Below are 21412 nucleotides of genomic sequence, written 5' to 3' on the forward strand. Positions count from 1 at the left end.
CGACACACTCTCATGCTTAAAGCTAGAACTGGCTCCCAGTGCCAGTGGGAAGTGACACGAGGTTGGGGGGGGAGGGTGCAAGTTTGATTCGCTGGGTGAGGGTTAAGAGTCAGATGAAGGATTGGCCAACGCCAGAGATCGAAAGACTTACCCCTCTGGTTGAGAACCCACATGTCCCAACAGCAGCCAATCACAGGAGGCGTGATGAAGATTAATACAGTGGGGGTGAAATCGTGAGTTTTCCATGTTGAATCGCAAGTTAGGGTAAATTTTCATTAAAATGTCGCATGTCTCGCGACTAATTCGTGAGAGTTGGCAATACCGGTTTAAGGCACATTGGTGGGACAAAGTCCAGAGAGCTACACTTTGCATCTGTTCTTACTCTACCTGTTCTGGGATTACCTGATGCAGTTGTTAAAAATGGGGAGCGTTTAACATAGAAACATAGAAGATAGGAGCAGGAGTAGGCCATTCGGCCCTTCGAGCCTGCTCCGCCATTCAACGAGATCATGGCTGATCATCCAAACCCTAGCACCCGGTCTCTATACCGACAGCCATCCCACCCAAGCCCTATCCCCGTAACCCCACGTATTTAATCCCCCCTAACACTAAGGGCCAATTTTTATCATGGCCAATCAACCTAACCCGCACATCTTTGGACTGTGGGAGGAAACCGGAGCACCCGGAGGAAACCCACGCAAACACAGGGAGAATGTGCAAACTCCACACAGACAGTCACCCGAGGCCGGATTTGAACCCGGGTCCCTGGCGCTGTGAGGCAACAGTGCTAACCACTATGCCACCCTTCCTGAACTTCCTGAACACACAAATTAAAAAAACACACTGAAAAGGGAAAATAGTTAAACCTTAATCCCTCCTTGGTGTCTTTTTAAGAATTTCTGAGAAATTTAATTGGTTTCCGTTCCGGTTTTTGCTAATACCTGACAACATGTACCTAAGGAATGAGCACATTCTTGTTGCGCAACTTAATGGTTGATATTGTTAATCCAACTTTGTTTGATGTACATCTGATTGTACATCTAATGTACAATACAATCTGTGTACTTTACGAAATGATTATTGCAGCTTATGGCACAAAAAGTAAAAATCCTTGTCACGAAATCTCAGCAAAATCTCTACTGCCATCCAGTGGGAGATGCTTTCACTGCAGTTAAGGGAATACATTCTGTACAGTTCATTGGGATTCCACAGGATTGCTTTGTTATGTATTGTGATACCTTGAATCGACATAAAATGGTTCCGTTTCTGCTTGTTTTGTGGTTAGTGCCCTGCTGAATTATTCTGCAGGGCCCCTTTAACCTCAAACAAGAAGCACAGCATCAGTTGTCTTGCCAGCTGAGACTTTTTCTGGTATCTTGGGATAGGCTCCTTACACAAGAACAGAAGGATTTTTGTGCACAGAAGAAGATTAAATGCAACAAGCCCATCCCTTTGCTTTTTGGTATTCCTCGAGATTTGCCGACTATAGGTGACTTGCCCAGTTAAATGTACTGAAATTGGAGAGAGCTCAGTGCAGCAGCACATTGAAGCATTTTGCTGCAGAGTGGTGGTATGCAGGATCTCTTCCGGGATTCCCCACACAATGGGGTCTCTCTCTCCACGGATGCTGCCTGGCCTGCTGAGTATTTCCAGCATTTTCTGTTGTTATTTCAGATTTCCAGCATTCACAGTATTTTGCAATAATTTTACTTAGCTGTACTTACCTTAACAGCCTTTCTTCCTGTAGCCGTCAGGAGCCCATCACTCAGCCGGCACTTAAAGCTCAACGGCTGCGATCTGTGAAAAGTGACAGCCTTCAGCTTTGAGTGCCGGTGTGAGTTCTAACTGAGTCTGTGGAGAAGGACTCATGGTAGAGCTCAGGCTGTCAGTGTTTCACAGCTTCAAACAGCTGTGAAACACTGATATTTCATCTGTCAAGAACTCTTGACAGATGAAATTGCAGTCTGTGACGTCACCTGTTGCCGGGTGGCCCTTAATTGGCCTGCTGAGCCCGCTGGGCGGGCTCCACAAGGTCAATCAAGGGAAAATCGCGTGGATTGGCCGGACTTTGAAGTAGGCGGGTCTAAAACCCGAAAGTTGTAGTCCCGCCTTCTTCCCGACAGCTTCAGGAAAATCGACCCCAATGAGTTTCCATTCTCAGCTAGACCTTCATAGAAAAGTGCATTGTACCAAGGTGCTGTTACTAGCCTTCTGGTGCTGTTATGAGCTGGTGGTCCCACTGGTTTCAGCAAGGGAACCATGCTTTGGAGAAAAAGAAACATTAATTTTTTTTTGCCAATTAGTTAACATCACGATCCAATAAAACTTAAATTTGCAGATCAACATATTTGCACTTTTTACTGCTGCCTTAAATGTATACTTCCTTTAGATGCTAAAGTTGAAAATTACGAAAGACTGCTCGGTATCATAGCAGGAAATGTCACCTTGCTTGTTTTTTTTTAATTGTAGCTCAGTCTGGATTTCAATGTAATCACCGTAAAGAAAATATTTTCCCCCCAAATATTGCATTTTTCTGGGAATAATGCCCCTTTACATTAGTTAGGTGTTAGCTTGGCTCAGTTGGTGGCACTACCAACTCTCAGTCAGATGGTTGTGGGTCAAGACCCACTCCAAGATTTGAGCACATAATTTATGCTGTCACTTCAGTTAGTGCTGAGTGAAATGTTGCGTTGTTGAAGGTGCAGATGCGATGTTCAACTGAGGCCCTGTCTGTTCAGGTGGATGTAAAAGATCCCATGGTACTATTCGAAGAAGAGCAGGGAGTTCTCCTGGTCATCCTCAGCAAAAACAGTTTTAACAGGTTATTCATCTATTTGTGGGTCCCTACTATGCATAGATTGGTGTGTTGCTTGCATAACAATGAATGCACTTCAAAAATAATTCATTGACCATGGCAGGGTGATATATAAATGCTTCTCTCGCTGTCGTATTTAATGGGTTACAGTCTATGAATTGTGTTCAGAAGAGATCTAATTATTTTTATGTGTGTATCAGTACACCCATGCAATATGAAATTTTATATATACCCTATAATATCTTCAGCCATAGTTGTTGAAAGTATGAATTGTTTGATTTTATATCTTAAATTGCTATGCTAAGATGTTGTATGGTATCGTGCTTCTGTTTTTAGTCTCATCCTTTGGAACAGCAATAACTTTGAGTATACTTTTCTGCTTTCCCCTCAGATGACACTCCAGACCTCTCCTATTGATTGTATTACCTCAATTCAGATGTTCAATAGCACTTACACACTCTACTCACACAGGTTAGTAGGATTTCTTTCTCTGGTTCTACTGGACAGGGCCATGATTATACTGACACTAAAAGCTGTGCATATAACAAACCTTGATGAACAATTAGAAAGTGAATCAGGTTAACTTAACTTATTAAATCAATATTAAATTTATACAGAATTTTAGGCGTAGTTTATACATCTTCATTTGTTCTCCCCTAGCTTTGGAGTCAGTTTGGAGTGTTAGCAGTACAAATATGAATGTTTCCTTTATGAGACAAGTACCAGTAAAGATCAAAGATATGTTTGGAGTTTTATGGTGTTGCAGGTGTCCCGATATCCATGTGAAACACTCTAAAATGCTGCATTGAGTTAATCTCTAGTTTTTTCCCAATTCATCAGTGCAGATGAGGGTTCTATTGTACACATTTCCACATCGGAAAGAGTCCTGTCGGAGATTCTCTGACCAGTCAGCTTACTTGTTTGAACATCAGAACCAGTTTGTCAACAAAGGTTTTAACCGTTTTACTTCCCTCTGCAAGGTTTTGTCATGTGTGGACTCTAAGCATTTCGGTCCTGGCACGCTTACAGTCCTCATTTTGCAGTTTTCCCAATTTGCACCAGTTGCAAATGTCTTTGCCAGAGTTTTCAGCTCTGAAGCAAGTATCGATGAATGTCGCCTGTGTCCATTGTTCACAATTGCTGCTTGAAGCTACTGTCTGCAGGGCACCATTTCACCAACTGCCTCAACATGTGCAGGATTCTCCAGCCAGCTCCTCAAAAGCCAACCTAAAAACATCATGGAGAACAGATTGTTGGGTCTTGACCAGAGAAACTAACCCTAGGTCACCACTAAGGGTGTTACAAAAGCACTCAAGTTTAGATTAAGGAGTGAAGAAATATTGATCAAGGTAACTTATATTGAATCTCGTACTTTCAAAATTGATTCTTCATGTTCAAGATTTATTCAAGGTTTGATGATCATTGGGTGAGAATTCCTGGCCCGGCTTCTGCTGCTTCAGCACAGCTAGCTTCCAAAGAGCCAATTCCTTTCAGCAATAAGAGATGCCAACAAAGATCCTAATGCTTTTGGGATTTTTTTTTACCCCACTTTGATAATGTCCATTTTCTATCTGAAGGCTAGCCGTAACATTTGAGCATTAAGATTTGCATACTTAATTTTTTTTTAATCAATTCTTGGGATATGGGCGCTGCTCGCAAGGCCAGCATTTATTGCGCATTCCTAGTTGCCCTTGAGAAGGTGATGGTGACCCTTGAACCGCTGCAGTCCGTGTGAGGTAAGGAACATAAAAAGTGACTGTAAAAGCTTCTATAAATATGTGAAGAGAAAAAGATTGATGAAGTCAAGCATAGGTCCCTTGCAGTCAGAATCAGGGGAATTTATAATGGGGAACAAAGAAATGGCAGACCAATTAAATACATACTTTGGTTCTGTCTTCACAAAGGAGGACACAAATAACCTCCCAGAGATGTCGGGGAACATAGGGTCTAATGAGAGGGAGGAACTGAATGAAATCAGTATTTGTAGGGAAATGGTGTTAGGGAAATTGACGGGATTGAAGGCTGATAAATCCCCAGGACCTGATAATCTACATCCTAGGGTACTTAAGGAAGTGGCCCTAGAAATAGTAGATGCATTGCTGGTCATCTTCCAAAATTCTGTAGACTCTGGAACAGTTCCCATGGATTGGAGGGTAGCTAATGTAACCCCACTATTCAAAAAAGGTGGTAGAGGGAAAACGGGGAATTATAGACCAGTAAGCCTGACATCGGTAGTGGGGAAAACGCTAGAGTCCATTATAAAAGATGTAATAGCAGAGCACTTGGAAAACAGTGACAGGATCGGACAAAGTCAACATGGATTTACAAAAGGTAAATCGTGCTTGACTAATCTACTGGAATTTTTTGAGGATGTAACTGTTAGAATAGATAAGGGAGAACCAGTGGTGTATTTGGACTTTCAGAGGCTTTCGATAAGGACCCACATAAGAGATTAGCGTATAAAGTTAAAGCACATGAGATTGGGGGTAAGGTACTGACTTGGATAGAGAACTGGTTGGCAGACAGGAAGCAAAGAGTTGGAATAAACGGGGCTTTTTCCGAGTGGCAGGCAGTGACTAGTGGGGTACCGCAGAGATCGGTCCTAGGACCCCAGCTATTCACACTGGCCCAGAAATTTGGGTCTCTACGGGTGAGTACGCACGGGGTACTCACCCGTAGTCCCAATGGAGGTGCCGGTTTCCTGCATGCATGTGCGGGAAACCGGCACTTCTGTTCCCCTGAAAGAAGGGGTTCAGAGTTCGAATGCGTGCGCAGGAGAGGCTGCGCGTGCGCATCGAACTTAAGTTTTTTTGCAGGTTTTCCCGTGAGGGTAAGTCTGCAGGAGTTACACATTTAAAAAGCAGTCGTAAGGCCTGCTTTTTACAAGGTAAGTGGTGAATTAATTAAAAGTAAAACATTTTTTCCACAGGTTTATTATTTTTAAATACTTTAAAGAAAGGTAAATTTATTTTTAGCCCCGTTAGAAAATAAGATTATTTTTTTCAAAAATTTAAATTATTGTTTAAAATAGTTATTTCATGTAATTTATAATTTATTTAAAAAGTGATTTAAAAAAAAATTTATTTGAAGATTTAGTGATGTTTTGGGGCCTGTAGTATTTATAAGTTTTGACAGCTCTTCCTGTCAAACTTATGAATGGAGCATTCCCTGCTCCGATTGGCTCCCCATGGCCCACGTGATCCCAGGGGACGCTTCGAACTGACTGCGCCCCTGGGATACGCAAGCACTGCGCGTCGGCAGTTGGAGCAGGCCCAGGATCGGAATTCCACGGGGGCCCACAGCTCAACAGCCGGCGCGGTAGTTAAGTGCAAGTCGGCGGCTTACACCCGCGGGAAGCCCCCAACCCGAACTTCTGGGCCAATATATATTAATGATCTAGACGAGGGAACTAGATGTAATATCTCCAAGTTTGCAGACGACACAAAGCTGGGTGGGCGCATGTGCTGTGAGGAGGATGCTGAGAAACTCCAGTATGATTTGGACAGGTTGGGTGATTGGGCAGATGCATGGCAGATGCAGTATAATGTGGATAAATGCGAGGTTATCCACTTCGGTGGCAAAAACAGGAAGGCAGATTATTATCTGAACGGCAATAGATTGGGAGAAGGGGAAGTGCAACGAGACCTGGATGTCCTTGTGCACCAGTCACTGAAGGTAAGCGTGCAGGTGCAGCAGGCGGTTAAGAAGGCAAATGGTATGTTGGCCTTCATAGCGAGAGGATTCGAGTACAGGAGCAAGGATGTCTTGCTGCAGTTGTACAGGGCCTTGGTGAGACCACACCTTGAGTATTGTGTGCAGTTTTGGTCGCCTTATCTGCGGAAGGATGTTCTTGCCATGGAGGGAGTGCAGCGAAGATTCACCAGACTGATACCTGGTGTTGTGTATGTACCTTTAAGAGAGAACTGTTTTACAGCTCCTGTACACTGTAGTACCGGCAGTGACCACACCTGTATATAAAGCCGGAGCAGGCTTCTGTACTTCAGTCTTGAGACTACTCTACTCCAGTAAATACTTGTTGATTGTTAAGTTACAGCATCCGTGTGGTTCTTGGGGAAACATCCTATTTAAAGAATCACGGATCTAACAGTGGCGACGAGTGTCGATTCGAATCTACCTGCAACTCTGCATTTCCCTTCGAGGATTCGCTCCGGGAGGGCGGTGGAAGAAAGTCGAGGCCAGAAACACGGGCGTCGACCACGAGCAACCGCCCAGTCGTCCGGCAGAGAGTGAACATCGCAGGGGAGGCTGTGGAGAGCTGGGCTTGGTTCCCCAGCCACGACAATCAGCAACAGACTGACGACAGGTACAGCGCAGACCCTTCCCGGACAGCGGCGGCTGGAGCCGACCGACGGCAGAGAAAAAGCCGAGCAGCATCAACGGGGTAAGATAGAGGGTGAAGCGCACAGGGCGCAGCCGGGGGTTGAAAACCGAGCGGCATCGAGGAAAAACAAAACGGAGAGAGAGAGGGTAAAGCAGCAGCCGGGTTCAGGACCGAGCAGCGGAAACGGGAAAGGCGCACAGAAAAAAAAAAACATGCAGAGCACAGCCAGGGCTCAAGCGCTGAACAGTGTCCGCGGGGAGAAGAAGGGAGAGCGCGGGAGACGCCATTGAGCCGCAGAGAAGAAGGAAGAGCGCGGGAGACGCCATTTTTAGAAGCCACAGCGGAGAAGAAGGGCGAGCGCGGGAAGAAAGGAAAGCGCGGGAGACGCCATTTTGTGCCAGCGGAGAAGAAGGAAAAGCGCGGGAGACACCATTTTTGACAGTTAAATCACACCCAGGGATGCCGAAGAGTGGCAGTATCTCTACGTTCGACAATGAAGTCAACGGTTGGGCGACATATGTGGAACGTATTGAGGTGTACTGCAGGGCGAATGAAGTGCCAGATGCTTGGAAAGCACTGGTTTTGTTAAATTCCACGGGTGCAAAAACTTATGGGTTACTGCAAAACCTAATAACCCCAGAGAAGCCCGTGAATAAGAATTTCGAAAGCATAGTAGAAATCCTACAGGACCACTTAAACCCCACACCGCTGCTGATAGCAGAACGATTTAAGTTCCATAAAAGGAACCAACACAAAGACAAAAGCAATGCTGAGTACTTAACGGAACTGCGCAAGCTATCGAAACACTGCCAGTTTGGAGTGGGACTAGCAGATACGTTAAGGGACAAGTTTGTGTGTGGGCTTCAAAGTGAAGGAACCCAGAAACGGCTTCTATCAGAAAAGGATCTTACGCTGGACAAGGCTTTCAGTATGGCAGTATCACATGAAGCAGCCGCAAGGGGCGCTGCAGAGATACAATGGAGACCGCAAGAATATGGCACCAATGAAATGTCCTATGGAACAGGGAAGTGTTATCGCTGCGGCAGAACAACACACGACCAGAAGGATTGTTGGTTCAAGGACCAAGTGTGCAGACAGTGTGGAAAAGCAGGACACATAGCAAGAGTCTGCAGGTCTGGGAAGAAAACCAACAGCAAGAAATCTCCACAGGAGAAGTACAAAAAGGTACACAAGGTGATGGACAGTAGTTTAGACGAACAGAAAAGTGACACAGACTCCGGAAGCAAGGAGCTGGGTTGTCTGAAACTACATAAGGTAACCAAAATGGAGGATCACCAGACTATCTGGGTTACACTCAAGATAGACGGAGTCCAAGTGAAAATGGAATTGGACACAGGATCAGCCCTAACAGTCATAAACCAAAGGGACTACAAGCGGCTATTTTCACATATACCCTTGAAAGCTACAGAGATTGTCTTGAAGACGTACACGGGGCAAAAAGTCTACCCCAAAGGAAAAGTAAGGGTGAAAGTGATATACAAAGGCCAGGAAATACCTAAAATAGACTTATATGTATTGCCAGATGGAGGACCACCACTGCTAGGACGTGAATGGATCTGGAAGATACAATTAGATTGGCATTCCATACAGGCACTGAAGGTTGAGGCCAAAAAGGATGACGACGTCACACCTGGACGACTGTCAAAAATGCTAACTGATGCAAAAGAAGTGTTCCAGGAGGGACTCGGAACACTAAAAGGCATAACAGCAACGATTAAAATAGAGGAAAATGCAAGCCCAAAGTTAAGGCCAGACCAGTGCCTTATGCGATCAGACCAGCCGTCGAAGCAGAGCTGGAAGGGTTGGAACGTTCAGGAGTACTGTCCAAAGTAGACTGGAGCGAGTGGGCTACACCCATCGTTCCTGTAATGAGGTCGTTGAGTAATATGCCTGGGGAACCAAAGAAGGTCCGCATCTGTGGGGATTTTAAGGTGACAGTGAACCCAGTCCTTCACACGATACAATATCCGCTTCCACGAATTGAGGATATTTTCGCCTCACTATTTGGAGGTAAACGCTTCACCAAAATTGATCTAGCCCAGGCGTACTTGCAAATGGAGGTAGAAGAAGCCTCGAAACTATACCTCACGATCAACACTCATAAAGGTCTCTATCAATACAACCGGCTGGTGTTCGGGGTAGCATCGGCTCCGGCTATTTGGCAAAGGGCGATGGATCAAGTCCTGCAAGGGATTCCAGGGACCCAGTGTTATTTGGACGACATCCTGGTCACGGGCGAAAATGACAGTTGATCACCTCGCCAACTTGGAGAAGGTGCTCACCAGATTAAAGGAATATGGGCTACGAGCTAATCGCCACAAGTGCGAGTTTTTCCAGAAGCAGATCTCGTATTGTGGCCACGTCATCGATGAAGAGGGGTTACATAAGTCCCCTGAAAAGATTGAGGCAGTAGTCAAGGCTCCAGCACCGGAAAATGTGTCACAACTGAGGTCGTTCCTCGGGCTGGTAAACTACTACCATAAGTTCTTACCAAATTTGTCCACGGTATTACACCCACTGAACACCCTACTGCAAACAGGGGTGCCATGGAAGTGGAATGACGAACGTAGACGAGCTTTCCAGAAGTGTAAAGAATTGATCACATCAAAAGAGATGTTGGCCCATTTCAACCCAGCACTACCAATTCGTTTGGCATGTGATGCATCACCCTATGGTATTGGAGCGGTGCTGTCGCACAAATTCCCAGACGGGTTGGAGAGGCCAGTAGCCTTTGCGTCTCAGTCACTAACCTCAGCCGAGCGCAACTACACCCAGATTGACAGGGAGGCCCTCAGCCTAGTATGGGGAGTAAAAAAATTCAACCACTATCTGCATGGGCAGAAGTTCACCTTGCTGACTGACCACCAACCACTTGTCTCCATCTTTAATCCTAAGAAGGGCGTTCCAGTGATGACTGCACAACGGTTACAAAGATGGTCCCTGTTTCTAGGGGCAAATCAATATGAAATAGAATATAAAGGCACGAAACAGCATGGAAACGCTGATGGGCTATCACGCCTGCCACTGCCTACTGTGGAGGAAGCACCAGCAGTGGACCCTATCGAGATATTTTATTCGTCAATAATTGAACGATTGCCAGTAACGAACACGGATATAGAGAAGGAGACCCGCAATGATCCGACACTGTCTCGGGTATATGATTTGACGGTGAGGGGATGGCCAACACATGGCGACTCACTGTTGCCAGCATTCTCATCCAGAAGAGAACAGCTGTCAGTATGCCAGGGGACAGTGATGTGTGGATCCCGAGTGGTGATTCCACCCAAATTAAGGGAGAGAGTGCTAAATGAGCTTCATGAAGGTCACCTGGGAGGCGTGAAAATGAAAAGCCTTGCTAGGGCTTACGTGTGGTGGCCGGGGATCGATCAACAAATCGAGGACCTAACCAAGAGCTGCTCAGGATGCCAGAAAGTCCAAAATACACCACCACATGCCCCTCTACACCCATGGGAGTGGCCCTCCTCTCCATGGCAACGGGTGCATATTGATTTTGCTGGTCCATTCATGGACTCAATGTTCTTAATAGCAGTGGATGGTCACTCGAAATGGCCTGAGGTGATAAAAATGTCCTCAACCACTACAGAGAAAACGATTGCAGTCCTACGGACCATATTTGCCAGGAACGGCTTGCCAGAGCAGATTTGCTCTGATAATGGACCACAGTTTGTGTCCGAAGAGTTTCGAAAATTTATGAGAAGGAATGGGGTAAGGCATTACACATCCGCCCCGTATCATCCAGCCACAAATGGATTGGCTGAAAGGTTCGTACAAACCTTTAAAAAGGCAATAAAGGCCATGTGCGATGATGAAATTCCACTACAGCATAAGGTGGACAATTCCTATTAGCCTACAGAAATGCGACACATGCAGTTACCAACCAGACCCCGGCCATGATGTTCTTTAACCGAAGGTTGAGATCTCGTCTGGATTTGCTCAGACCCAATGTGCGAAGAAATGTTGAGGATAAACAATTCCAGCACATCAATAAGAAGCTGACAAGGAGCTTCAATGTAGGACAACCAGTCTTGGCCCGTGACTACCGAACAGAGAAATGGCAACCCGGAACGATAGGCACAAGGCAGGGGCCATTAATGTACACAGTGGATGTCGGGGAGAACATTGTGAGACGCCACGTCGATCAGATCTTAGCGTCACCGGAACGAGTCAACCCCATGTCTCGAGTACCTGGGGATGAACCCGACATACCGGAGCATCTACCTCCGAACCAGTAGCAGTGGAAACCGATGAACTAACCGACGAAAAGGGGCCAGAATCGCCTCCGCACCAAGAACAAGAACCTCAGGAAAGGCGCTATCCCGAAAGGATCAGGAAGCCGCCCCAAAGACTGAATCTATAAATGGACTATTTTCAGTTAATGTTGCATATTAAAAATGTTAATTGTTAAATGAATGTTATGGTACTGTTAATCTAAAAGGGGAGGAATTGTTGTGTATGTACCTTTAAGAGAGAACTGTTTTACAGCTCCTGTATACTGTAGTACCGGCAGTGACCACACCTGTATATCAAGCCGGAGCAGGCTTCTGTACTGCCTGTCTTGAGACTACTCTACTCCAGTAAATACCTGTTGATTGTTAAGTTACAGCATCCGTGTAGTTCTTGGGGAAACATCCTATTTAAAGAATCATGGATCTAACACCTGGGATGGCAGGAATGACGCATGAGGAGAGATTGGGTCGATTGGGCTTATATTCGCTGGAGTTTAGAAGAATGAGTGAGGATCTCATTGAAACTTATAAAATTCTAACAGGATTAGACAGACTAGATGCAGGAAGGATGTTCCCGATGGCGGGGGAGTCCAGAACCAGGGGTCACAGTCTAAGGATAAGGGGTAAGCCATTTAGGACAGAGATGAGGAATTTCTTCACCCAGAGAGTGGTGAACCTGTGGAATTCTCTACCACAGAAGGCAGTTGAGGCCAATTCATTAAATATATTCAAGAAGGTGTTAGATATATTTCTTAAGGCTAAAGGGATCAAGGATATGGGGAGAAAGCAGGTTACTGAATTTGGATGATCAGCAATGATCTCATTAAATGGCAGAGCAGCTCGAGGGGCCGAATGGCCTACTCCTGCTCCTATCTTCTATGTTTCTATCTATCTATCTTCTATCTATCTATCTATCTATATATATAAATAAACGGATACTTCTGTCTGTCTGTCTATCTGTCTGTCCTCACGTGTGCGTCTGTCCGGCTATGCGCTCGAAAGTTATAGAGCGTACCTACGCGTGCGTTACTTCGAAAGAAAGCTTACCGTTCCGAAACGGTCGTAAGCGTATTTACGTTTCGGCCGGACAAAAATCGCGCCCGCGGTATCCGAAAAACGTTCAACATTCCGCTCATTAGCATCTCATTATCCGCTCATTAGCGATAGTGACCTCGAGGTCGACCAATCGTACGCCGGGTTCCTGGCGCGTGCGGCCGGGCCCTCCTACGGTCGACTGACGGGACGATTGACCAATCCTACGCTTTGGTGACCTGACGGTCGACCAATCGGTGCATGTGTGGGCGGGCCTTATCGTTCTGAACCGAGGTGAGTCGCCGCCATCTTGATTCCAAACTTTTCCTTTTCTTTTTCCCGCTTTCTGCGTCTTTAAAATAAACGTTGCTTTTAAAACACATTGTTTTTTAAAAAAGTTAATTACTTTCTAAATCTTTTATCTAATCTCATTAATTTTCCTACCTTTCCCCGTTTTTCCAGGTAGGCCTCGAAGCCTCGGCCTCTCCTCCGCACCCACGCCCGAGCTAGGCACCTCCCGGCCCCAGTCAACAAGCGGCCCCCGATCGCCGCCATCTTTGTGAAGGCTGGAGGGGCGGGCCTCAGCGAGCGCCGTTATCTTAGTAAAGGGTGCGCGCGCAGCAGGAGCAGCTGAGACGCGGCGTCTCTCTCTGTTCCCCGCTCGGCTCGGGCGGGGGGGGCGGGGCTCTCAGGAGTGCGGATCTCGGGCGGGGCTTGGAGAGCGGGAAGGGTTACCCCGGCAACCGGGCCCGCCGGCCGTCTCTCTCAGCTGCAATCGGCGCTCTTGAAGCCAGCTCGGGAGGGCGGGGCCATGTCAGTGCGTGGGGCGGCACGGAGCTCCGTGGGGCGGCACGGAGCTCCGTGGAGCCATCGCCGGCGCTGGGCTCGGGTGCTTTGTGGCCTGCGGCCGAACAGCGGCTGCGGACCTCGAGCTGACCAGGGCGCTGGACTCGGCTGGGCCATGTCTTTGCGGTGTGTTCGCCTCGGCCAACGACATCAGGGTGACGGCCGAGGCTGCCAAAAGCGTCAAGGGAACGCGTTCATCCAGGTGCCGAGGCCCGGGCCCCGGGGCGGAAAGAGGGATTGGAGCGGGGGATGAGGGCTCGGGCAGTGGAGAGGGAGAGAGGGGAGAGAGAGAGAGGGGAGGAAGGGGGTAGGGAGGGTGGTGAGAGGGAGGAGGAGGGGGAGAGGGAAGAGGGAGGAGGAGGGGGGGAGGAGGGGGGAAAGAGGTAGGAGGAGGAGGGGGGAAAGAGGGAGGGGGAGGGAAGGAGGGGGGGAAGGGGGGAAGAGGTGAGAGGGGGAGAAGAGGTGGGAGGGAAGAGGGGGAGAAGAGGGGGAGGGGGGGGGAAAGGTAGAAGGGGGGAAAAGAGGTAGGAGGGGGAGGGTGGGAAGAGGTAGGAGGGGGAGGGGGGAAGACGTAGGGGGGGGAAGAGGTGGGAGGGGGAGCGGGGGGGAGAGGTGGGGGGGGGGAAGAGGTAGGAGGGAGTCGGGCGTTTCATCAATTAGGGCATTTCCTAATTAAGAAAAAGTCACAGAAACGGATACAGATTTATTGGCATCATTCGAACAACCAGCAAAGATTCAGCATCAAACTATGTCTGAGTTTCTGCTTCACACAGGCGGTCAGAAGCTGCAACGTAAGACTTCAAGCATTACTAACTACACCCTGGATCCCAAATATTAACCAGAGTTATATTCAATGTTAGAAGTATTTTAAACAACATAAAATTTAAATGTGGAACAAGTAACAGTGTTTTGAAATTATTAAATTGCAGATTAAAAGCCTTAAGAAAGTGGCTCCTGATTCCTCCGGTCAGAGGGTAGCTGGCTTCATTGTCCTATAACACAGTCATCGCAATATAACCCACGGTCACCGCGGTTGGGCTCTAAGTCCAAGCCCTTCCCAGCGGTCTCAACCGTCCCGTCGACCTCACAAAATGGGCGGCCGCCCTTCACCCACGGAGCTCTGAGTCCAGCCCCTTCCCTCACTCTCACCTTCCCCCTCTCTGTCTCTCTCTCCTTCCCTCTCTCTCTCTCCTTCCCCCCCCTCTCGCTCTCCTTCCCCCTCTCTCTCTTCTTCCCCGCCTCTCTCTCTCCTTCCCCCCCTCTCCTTCCCCCCCTTCCTCTCCTTCCCCCCCCTTTCTCTCTCCGTCCCCCCCCTTTCTCTCTCCTTCCCCCCCTCTCTCTCCTTCCCCCCTCTCCTTCCCCCCCCTCTCTCCTTCCCCCTCTCTCTCTCCTTCCCCCCAGTCTCTCGCTCTCTCTCCTTCCCCCCAGTCTCTCGCTCTCTTCCTTCCCCCCAGTCTCTCGCTCTCTCCTTACCCCCAGTCTCTCGCTCTCCTCCTTCCCCCCAGTCTCCGCTCTCTCTTCCCCCAGTCTCTCGCTCTCTCCTTCCCCCCAGTCTCTCGCTCTCTCCTTCCCCCCCAGTCTCTCGCTCTCTCCTTCCCCCCAGTCTCTCGCTCTCTCCTTCCCCCAGTCTCTCGCTCTCTCCTTCCCCCCAGTCTCTCGCTCTCTCCTTCCCCCCAGTCTCTCGTTCTCTCCTTCCCCCCAGTCTCTCGTTCTCTCCTTCCCCCCAGTCTCTCGCTCTCTCCTTCCCCCCAGTCTCTCGCTCTCTCCTTCCCCCAGTCACTTCGCTCTCATCCTTCCCCCCAGTCTCTCGCTCTCTCCTTCCCCCCAGTCTCTCGCTCTCTCTCCTTCCCCCCAGTCTCTCGCTCTCTTCCTTCCCCCGTCTCTCTCTCGCTCTCATCCTTCCCCCCAGTCTCTCTCTCGCTCTCTCCTTCCCCCCAGTCTCTCGCTCTCTCCTTCCCCCCAGTCTCTCTCTCGCTCTCATCCTTCCCCCCAGCCTCTCTCTCGCTCTCTCCTTCCCCCCAGTCTCTCTCTCGCTCTCTCCTTCCCCCCAGTCTCTCGCTCTCTTCCTTCCCCCAGTCTCTCTCTCGCTCTCTCCTTCCCCCCAGTCTCTCTCTCGCTCTCTCCTTCCCCCCAGTCTCTCGCTCTCTCCTTCCCCCCAGTCTCTCTCTCGCTCTCTCCTTCCCCCCAGTCTCTCTCTCGCTCTCTCCTTCCCCCAAATCTCTCTCTCTCTCTTCCCCCCAGTCGCGCTCTCTCTTCCCCCCAGTCGCGCTCTCTCCTTCCCCCCAGTCTCTCGCTCTCCTTCCCCCAGTCTCTCTCTCGCTCTCTCCTTCCCCCCAGTCTCTCTCTCGCTCTCTCCTTCCCCCAAGTCTCTCTCTCTCTCTCTCTCTCTCTTCCCCCAGTCGCGCTCTCTCTTCCCCCCAGTCGCGCTCTCTCTTCCCCCCAGTCGCGCTCTCTCTTCCCCCAGTCGCGCTCTCTCTTCCCCCCCAGTCGCGCTCTCTCTTCCCCCAGTCGCGCTCTCTCTTCCCCCCAGTCGCGCTCTCTCTTCCCCCCAGTCGCGCTCATCTCTTCCCCCCAGTCGCGCTCTCTCTTCCCCCCAGTCGCGCTCTCTCTTCCCCCCAGTCGCGCTCTCTCTTCCCCCAGTCGCGCTCTCTCTTCCCCCCAGTCGCGCTCTCTCTTCCCCCCAGTCGCGCTCTCTCTTCCCCCCAGTCGCGCTCTCTCTTCCCCCCAGTCGCGCTCTCTCTTCCCCCCAGTCGCGCTCTCTCTTCCCCCCAGACGCGCTCTCTCTTCCCCCCAGCCGCGCTCTCTCTTCCCCCCAGCCGCGCTCTCTCTTCCCCCCAGCCGCGCTCTCTCTTCCCCCAGCCGCGCTCTCTCTTCCCCCCAGCCGCGCTCTCTCTTCCCCCCAGCCGCGCTCTCTCTTCCCCCCAGCCGCGCTCTCTCTTCCCCCCAGCCGCGCTCTCTCTTCCCCCCAGCCGCGCTCTCTCTTCCCCCAGCCGCGCTCTCTCTTCCCCCCAGTCGCGCTCTCTTCTTCCCCCCCAGTCGCGCTCTCTCTTCCCCCCAGTCGCGCTCTCTCTTCCCCCCCAGTCGCGCTCTCTCTTCCCCCCCAGTCGCTCTCTCTCTTCCCCCCAGTCGCTCTCTCTCTTCCCCCCCAGGTCGCTCTCTCTCTTCCCCCCCAGTCGCTCTCTCTCTTCCCCCCCCAGTCGCTCTCTCTCTTCCCCCCCAGTCGCTCTCTCTCTTCCCCCCAGTCGCTCTCTCTCTTCCCCCCCAGTCGCTCTCTCTCTTCCCCCCCCAGTCGTTCTCACTCTCTTCCCCCCCCCCCCCCAGTCGCTCTCTCTCTCTCTTCCAACAACAACATGCCCTCGAAAAAGCCTCGGCACCGCCGGGCACTCCAGCTAGTCTATATAAATATAAAAGGATTGATGTGTCTCTCTGTCTGTCTGTCTGTCTTTCTGTCTGTCCTTCAGTGTGTCTGTCCGGCTATACACTCGAAAGTTACAGAGCGTACCTGCACGTGCGTTACATCCAAAGAAAGCTTACATTCCAGGACGGTCGTAAGCGTATTTACTTTTCGGTCGGACAAAAATTGTTCGCTTTAGGCGTTTTGCAAAAAACCTTCAAAATTCCCCTCATTATCCGCTCATTAGCATTGATTGACTGCCGTCATGATTGACCAATCCTACAGTTCAGTCACCTGATGGTTGACCAATCACTGCATCTGTGGGCGGGACTAATGATTTTCAACTCGGGCATCGGGCAGCCATTGCTTCAACTACTTCCAGCTCAAAACCTGCTAATCCAGCTTCGAAAAAGTTAGTATCTCTTATAAAACGTTTTTGGTAAATCTTATGTTATTTTTAAAAGTACTTTCACTTTCATCTTTCAAGGTATTAAAAGGTAGAAATGTTGCCCAGCAGCAGATTCACAGAGGGACAGACAGACAGGCCCGAAAGCCTGGGACTCGATTTAAACCGCCCGGTCCAAAGCAGCCCTGGCAATGCCGGGCTCCTCCAGCTAGTGTCATATAAAAGGTTGCTATGCAAGATGAGGGCTCATGGGGTTGGGGGCAATATGTTAGCATGGATAGAAAACAGAAAGTAGGGAACTGGTTCTGATGTTCACACACAAGTAAGCTGACTGGTCAGAGAATCTCTGACAGGACTCTTTCCGATGTTGAAATGTGCATGGCTAACAGACAAAAAACAGAGTAGGGATAAACGGGTCATTTCAGGTCATCATGCTTGGGCCTTGGCTATTTACAATTTATATTAATGATTTAGCTGAAGGGACCGAGTGTATGTATCGACGTTTGCTGATGATACAAAGCTAGGTGGGAAAGTAAGCTATGAGGAGGACACAAATCTGCAAAGTGATATAGACAGGTTAAGTGAGTGGGCTGTAAGATGGCAGATGAAGTATAATGTGGGGAAATGTGAGGTTATTCAATTTGATAGGAAGAATAGAAAAACAATTATTTTTTAAATGGTGAGAAACTATTAAATGTTGTTCATAGAGATTTAGTTGTCCTTATACAGGAAACAGAGAGTTAGCATGTAGGTACAGCAAGCAATTGGGAAGGCAAGTGGCATGTTGGCCTTTATTGCAAGGGGCTTGGAGTACAAGAGTAAGCAAGCCTTGCTACAATTGTACAGGAAATTGGCGAGACCACACCTGGAGTACTGTGTACAGTTTTGGTCTCCTTATCTGAGGAAGGATATACTTGCCATAGAGATGGTGCAATGAAGGTCCAGTAGACTGATTCCTTGGATGAGAGGGTTGTCCTATGATGAGATTGAGTAGATTGGGCCTATGCTCTCTGGAGTTTAGAAGAATGAGAGGTGATCTCATTGAAACATATAAGATTCTGAGGGGGCTTTACAGGATAGATGCTGAGAGGTTGTTTCCCCTGGCTGGAGAGTCTAAAACTAGGGGGCATAGTCTCAGGATAAGGGGTAGGACATTTAAGACCGAGATGAGGAATTTCTTCACTCATAGGGTTGTGAATCTTTGGAATTCTCTACCTCAAAGGGCTGTAGATGCTGAGTCATTGAAAATATAGATAGATTTTTGGACTCTAGAGGAATCCAGGATATGGGGCTCGGGTGGGAAAGTGGAGTTGAGGTCGAAGATCAGTCATGATCTTATTGAATGGTGGAGCAGGTTCAGGGGGCCATATGGCCTACTCCTGCTCCTAAATCTTCTGTTCTTCTGTGTGGTGAAGGTACTCCCACAATGCTGTTAGGGAGGGAGTTCCAGGATTTTGACTCAGCGACGACGAAGTAACCGATTTAGGTCCAAGTCAGGATGGTGTGTGACTTGGAGGTGATGGTGTTCCCATGCGCCTGCATAGCCATTGGCAGGATAGGCGCACCAACGTCAGTGTTCTCACTCAAGCCAACATCCCCAACATTGAAGCTTTGACCACGCTCGATCAGCTCCGATGGACAAGCCACATCGTCCGCATGTCTGATACGAGACTCCCAAAACAAGCACTCTACTTGGAGCTCTGACACGGCAAGGGAGCCCCAGGTGGGCAGAGAAAACATTTCAAGGACACTCTCAAAGCCTCCTTGAAAAAGTGCAACATCCCCTCTGACATCTGAGAATCCCTGGCCCAAGACCGCACAAAGTGGAGGAGAAGCATCCGGGAAGGCGCTGAACACCTCGAGTCTCTTCGCCGGGAGCAAGCAGAAGCCAAACGCAAGGAGCGCACGTCAACCCAAGCACCCCACCCACCCGCCCCTTCAACCACTGTCTGCCCCACCTGTGACAGAGACTGTACGTCCCGCATTGGACTCATCAGTCACCTAAGAACTCATTTTTAGTGTGGAAGCAAGTCATCCTCGGTTCCGAGGAACTGCCTAAGAAGAAGCTGCCCTTGTCCTTCTACGTGGTGGAGGTTGCGCGTTTGTAGGGTGCTGTCGTAATGGCTTTGGCGAGTTGCTGCAGTGCTACTTGTAGATAGTACGCACTGCAGCCACGGTGCGCCGGTGGTGGAGGGGACTGGATGTTTAAGGTAACAGATGGCTGTCGATCAAGGGGATGGCTCAGTCAATATGCTAATTAAAATTCTGGTTCCAAGCATGAAGTATTGAAAATGCAGAATTACTACAATAGTCAAGAAGTTTTGTGAATTTTATTTCAGAAAATCCTGAACATGTTCCTTTCTCTTTTGAGTTAATACTTAATCAGTATGCTCACCGTATTTTTTCATACAAAAATTTTGATCCATATTTTTTTTTAAAGAATTCTTAAATACCTTAACACTTTTTTCCTATATGATAAAAGCTCCCTTGTGAACAAAATTCACAAGGGAAAATATTAAACTGACTACTGTATAGTACTGTAGCTTACAACATATTTAGACAAGTATAGCAGGGTTTGAAAAGGTATAGCAACATAGCGGGAAACCAGCGACAGTGTCTGGAATCTATGTTCTGGAAGATAGGATGGACATCTGGTGCAAAGGTAGCCTGTCCCAGCTATCTGGATCATCCTACAAAGAAAGTTGGGCAGCATCTGGGGAGAAGGTGGGGAGGAAAGGTGGGTTCTAGGAACCCCCAAGCTTGTTGGATCACAGACCAAGGCAGAGTTTGTCTAACAGCTATTGGGTAAAAAGAAACACAAATTTCTATACGCCCATTGTAAATTCAAATAATTAATTTTCACCCGGAAACATGCTCGGTGTAAGTAGAATCCATAATAGATTTTAAATAGGAAATACTGTAAATGAATATTTGAAAGGGCAGGGGAATGGAACGAAGTGGATAGCTGTTCCAGTGAGCCAGCACAAGTGTGATGGGCCGAACGGTGGTCTCCTCCGCTGTAAAATTTTGATTTTATGCTTTCTTTAATTTTGGTTTTACTTTTTTCATGTGCTTTAATAATCTTGATAGTAATCATTAGATATTTTCTAAACTGCTCATTTTCCTAACACTTATTTTTAAAGTGTTTATTTTCAAAATAATACAGATGCACACTTGTTTCTTTGGACTGACAACAGCAGAGCACAGTCTAACTATATATGATTGACATCTGTTTAAATGTATGGGATTCATCCAAACTCCATGATTATGTAAAAGCAAAATACAGGAAACTCGATTTACCGGCACCTAAATAACCGGAAATCTCTGTTAACCGGCAACATTCAGGAGTAGGTTCAGGTAAGTTTTACTTCATATGAGTGGCCGTTCCTGGATCTGTGGCTGTGTAACCGGGGTTCCTGCACCTGTTGCTAAGCAGCAGGGACGCCTGGATCTTGTGGCTGGGTGCCTACACCTGTTGCTGAGCAACAGGGAAGCCTGGATTTGTTGCTGTGTACGGAGCTCTCGTCCCTTTTACTATATCTCTCTGTAATCCGGACTTTTTGATAAACTGGCACCACGCCAGTCCCGTCGGTGCTGGATAAAAAAGAGTTTCCTGTTCTGCGGATGCTGGAAATCTGAAATAAAAAACAAAATGCTGGAAACGCTCATCAGGTCAGGCAGCATCTGTAGAGAGAGAAACAGTTTCTGGGGGTGATTTTGCCAATGGGGAGCTTTTGGAGGCGGGACTCCCACTTGTCGGGTTTCAGTCCCGCCTCCATCAACTTCTGGCCAACCCACGCTATTGTCCCTTGATTGACCTTGTTAAGCCCACCCAGCAGGCTCAGAAGGCCAATTAAGGGAAAGCCGGTTGCAGAGAACGTCAACATATGTCGTTTCATCTGTCAACAATTTTTGACAGATGGATTGTCATCATTTGACAGCTCTGTGAAGCTGTCAAACACTGACATTCTCTGTAGTTTGATGAGGTCTTTTGCAGAAATTAGATGGTTGTTGCATTGGAGAATGCAACGGCCATCTGTCGTCTCTACCGCGGAGGTGCGAGACTCTGCATACCCACCAACTGAAGCCTGCAGGAAGAAACAAAGGTAAATACACTTTTTCTAACACTTTCCACTTACCTCAGATACTCACCTCTCCACACTTGCACCCATCACTTACCTTCACACCACACTTTTGCACCCCTCCGACCCCTGCAGACCCACTACTCGCCTCGGTGACCCTGGCGGGATTCGGAGCCTTCGGGAAGCCCGCACTTGTGTGGGCAAAATGGTGATAAGCCTATTTTCTG

General features: G+C 48.5%; 1 protein-coding gene across 1 annotated transcript in view; it reads left to right on the plus strand.

Moving 5' to 3' along the window:
- The window catches only part of entpd6 (ectonucleoside triphosphate diphosphohydrolase 6), a 78597-nt gene that overhangs the window by 49903 nt on the left and 7282 nt on the right, over positions 1-21412 (plus strand). Inside the window, exon 8 of the mRNA XM_085981872.1 lies at positions 3207-3286. Coding sequence (XP_085837998.1) covers positions 3207-3286 — 80 coding nt within the window. The remainder of the gene's footprint in view (positions 1-3206; positions 3287-21412) is intronic.

The sequence above is a fragment of the Somniosus microcephalus genome, chromosome 3 (assembly GCF_052327205.1).
Source record: "Somniosus microcephalus isolate GS21.2 chromosome 3, FLI_Smic_1.0, whole genome shotgun sequence".
Classification (NCBI taxonomy): Eukaryota; Metazoa; Chordata; class Chondrichthyes; order Squaliformes; family Somniosidae; genus Somniosus; species Somniosus microcephalus.